Source organism: Kryptolebias marmoratus, linkage group LG12 (genome assembly GCF_001649575.2).
Source record: "Kryptolebias marmoratus isolate JLee-2015 linkage group LG12, ASM164957v2, whole genome shotgun sequence".
Lineage (NCBI taxonomy): Eukaryota > Metazoa > Chordata > Actinopteri > Cyprinodontiformes > Rivulidae > Kryptolebias > Kryptolebias marmoratus.
Window position 1 is genome coordinate 22,998,011 of NC_051441.1, and position 2,341 is coordinate 23,000,351.

The 2,341-nt window shown below is 39.9% G+C and overlaps 1 protein-coding gene across 1 annotated transcript in view; it reads left to right on the forward strand.

Annotated features, from left to right (window-relative positions):
• Positions 1-2,341, forward strand: part of smg1 (SMG1 nonsense mediated mRNA decay associated PI3K related kinase) — a 125,646-nt gene that overhangs the window by 107,165 nt on the left and 16,140 nt on the right. Inside the window, exons 50-51 of the mRNA XM_037978496.1 lie at positions 507-787; positions 885-1,094. Of these exons, the coding sequence (XP_037834424.1) occupies positions 507-787; positions 885-1,094 (491 nt within the window). The remainder of the gene's footprint in view (positions 1-506; positions 788-884; positions 1,095-2,341) is intronic.

Genomic DNA, 2,341 nt, shown 5'->3' on the forward strand with positions numbered 1-2,341 from the left:
CCAGCCACTATGGCTGGTGGACAAAATTTTTAATTTCCACCCCTGGGCCCAGTCCTGCATAAGCTTTCAGTTTTTATGCCTTGTTTATAAGCCCACAGCTTTCATTATTATATGCCATTGAAAGGCAAAGGCAGATGATAATGTTTTTGTACGTGTGTGACTGTGTTTGTCACCAAAATATCTCATGAACCACTGTATGGGTTTTATTTTAAAGTATTTATTTGATGTGAATCTACAACTGATTGGAATCAACCCAATTCAAGATGGAATTGGGTTGTTCCAGCTAATCCATATTAGCCAAGACTAAAATGGCTATAACTCAGTTAGTTTTGATATTGAGCTAAAATTTGATGTGGTAGTAGAATCAGTCACAACATTGCAACATGAAAGTCAGCAAAAATAAGGTTTGTTGATTAGACAATTAGTTTGTTTTTGTTTGTTTTGGTTTTTTTAGTCAAAATAAAGTTTTGTGAGTTGTCTGACTAATGTATGTCAAATTTCTTTAGGGACTTGTCCTCCAGCTGAGGACCTGCTACCTATAAATGGACCTGTTGGTTTAGGGAAGCCACTGTTTCGCCGATCCAGTGCAGCAGGGTCTGGTGTGACAGTGATCAGTGAGGAGCAGATGACCCGTCCCATCAAGACTTTCACAGCTGAGTTTGTTCGCCTGATGCTAATGGGTCTGCCGAGCCAAGCCATTTGTCTGGCTATCTGCAGCACCCTTTCTGCCCTTGGTCTGGATGTTGTGGCTCAGGTGGAGACAAAAGACTTTGGTGCAGAGATCAAGGTAAAATGTTTGTGTGCTCAGGGTTACATCTAGCTTTTACCAAATGTAGACGTGATTGTGTGCTATCAATGTTCTGATCACAGTCTCTTTGTGTCAGATCTCTCTGGATGAGCTGTGTAAGAAGGCAGTTGAGCAGAGCCTGGCGTCAGGTCGGGTTTCTCAGCTGTTGATGAACAGAGCCACTGTGCTGGCCTCCTCCTATGACACAGCCTGGAAGAAACTTGACCTGCTAAGGAGGTTGGACATAAACCTGGAAGCTGCCAAGGCCAGTCTACAGAGGAGTCAACTGCATACTGCTGTGTTTCAGGTGTGTGCTGGTTCTTCTCATGTGCTAGATGGACCTCAGTTTGGTTTTAAATAAAGATGCATCAATACTACATTTTTTCAAACTGAGTACAAGTATTCACATTTGAGTACTTGTGAATACCATGTTCTGATACAAGTACTTAATTTATTAAACCTTTATTTAACCAGATGAAACCCCATTGAGATCAAGACCTCTTTCACAAGGATGACCTGGCCAAGAAAGGCAGCAGCACACATCATAGTTGACAAGACAAAAATGAACAAGAATAACAAAAAAAAAACATTAAAAATGTATTTTAAAAACTCTGAACTATTTGACAATAAGGTGCGGTTGTTATGACAATAACAATTTAAAATTAAAGCAATGACAAAATTTAAAAACACAGGTTCTGTTGACAGGATTTCTGTTGTAATTTTATTTTGTTTTTTTTAATTCAGCTGAAAACATTCAGTGAAACAAGTTCTGACAGCTTTAGCTCAGCTTGCAAAGCATTGACAAGCAGAGGGGGCAGAGAAGCTGAAAGCTTTCTTTCCCTTTTGTATTTGCACCCGAGGAATATAGAAATGCAAACTGTCCTTAAAACTTAAGGCATAACTTAATAGATTCCATAGCATGTTTTACAATTACTTAGAACAGTGGTGTCCTATTCTGGAACTAGATGGCCACTCTCCTTCATGTTTTAGTTGTTTCCCTGCTCTTCAGTAGGTCTTCAAGTTCTGCAGAATTCAAATCAGGTGTGGCAAAGCAGAGAAACATCTAAAATATGCATGACAGTGGCTCTCCAGGTCCAGGCTTGGACACCACTGACATAGAAAATGTGTTTGAAAATCAGAGGAGCTTAATTTTTGTGTTAACTCCTCCAAATAAATCAGGACAGCAGGTATTTCTTAAAGCGCTCATTGGTGAGTAATAAGCCTGTCAAGAAGCTTGTGCTCAGATCCATAAAATCCTCACTTCTTGGTTCCCCGAAGAATGAGAAAAAGCCTCCAATTTTGTTAAAATCCAGAGCTTCCAGGGGCATGCATTTGATGTGGTATAGTTTCAATAAGCTTCTGCAATGTCTCAAGATTTATTTCCATCCAGTGTTGCATTAATTTTTCACCAACATCTTTCATTGATGATGGTAGAGTCTGACCTTCTCCAGCACATCCCAAAGATTCTCAATGGGGTTAAGGTCTGGACTCTGTGGTGGCCAATCCATGTGTGAAAATGATGTCTCTCACTCCCTGAACCACTCTTTCACAATT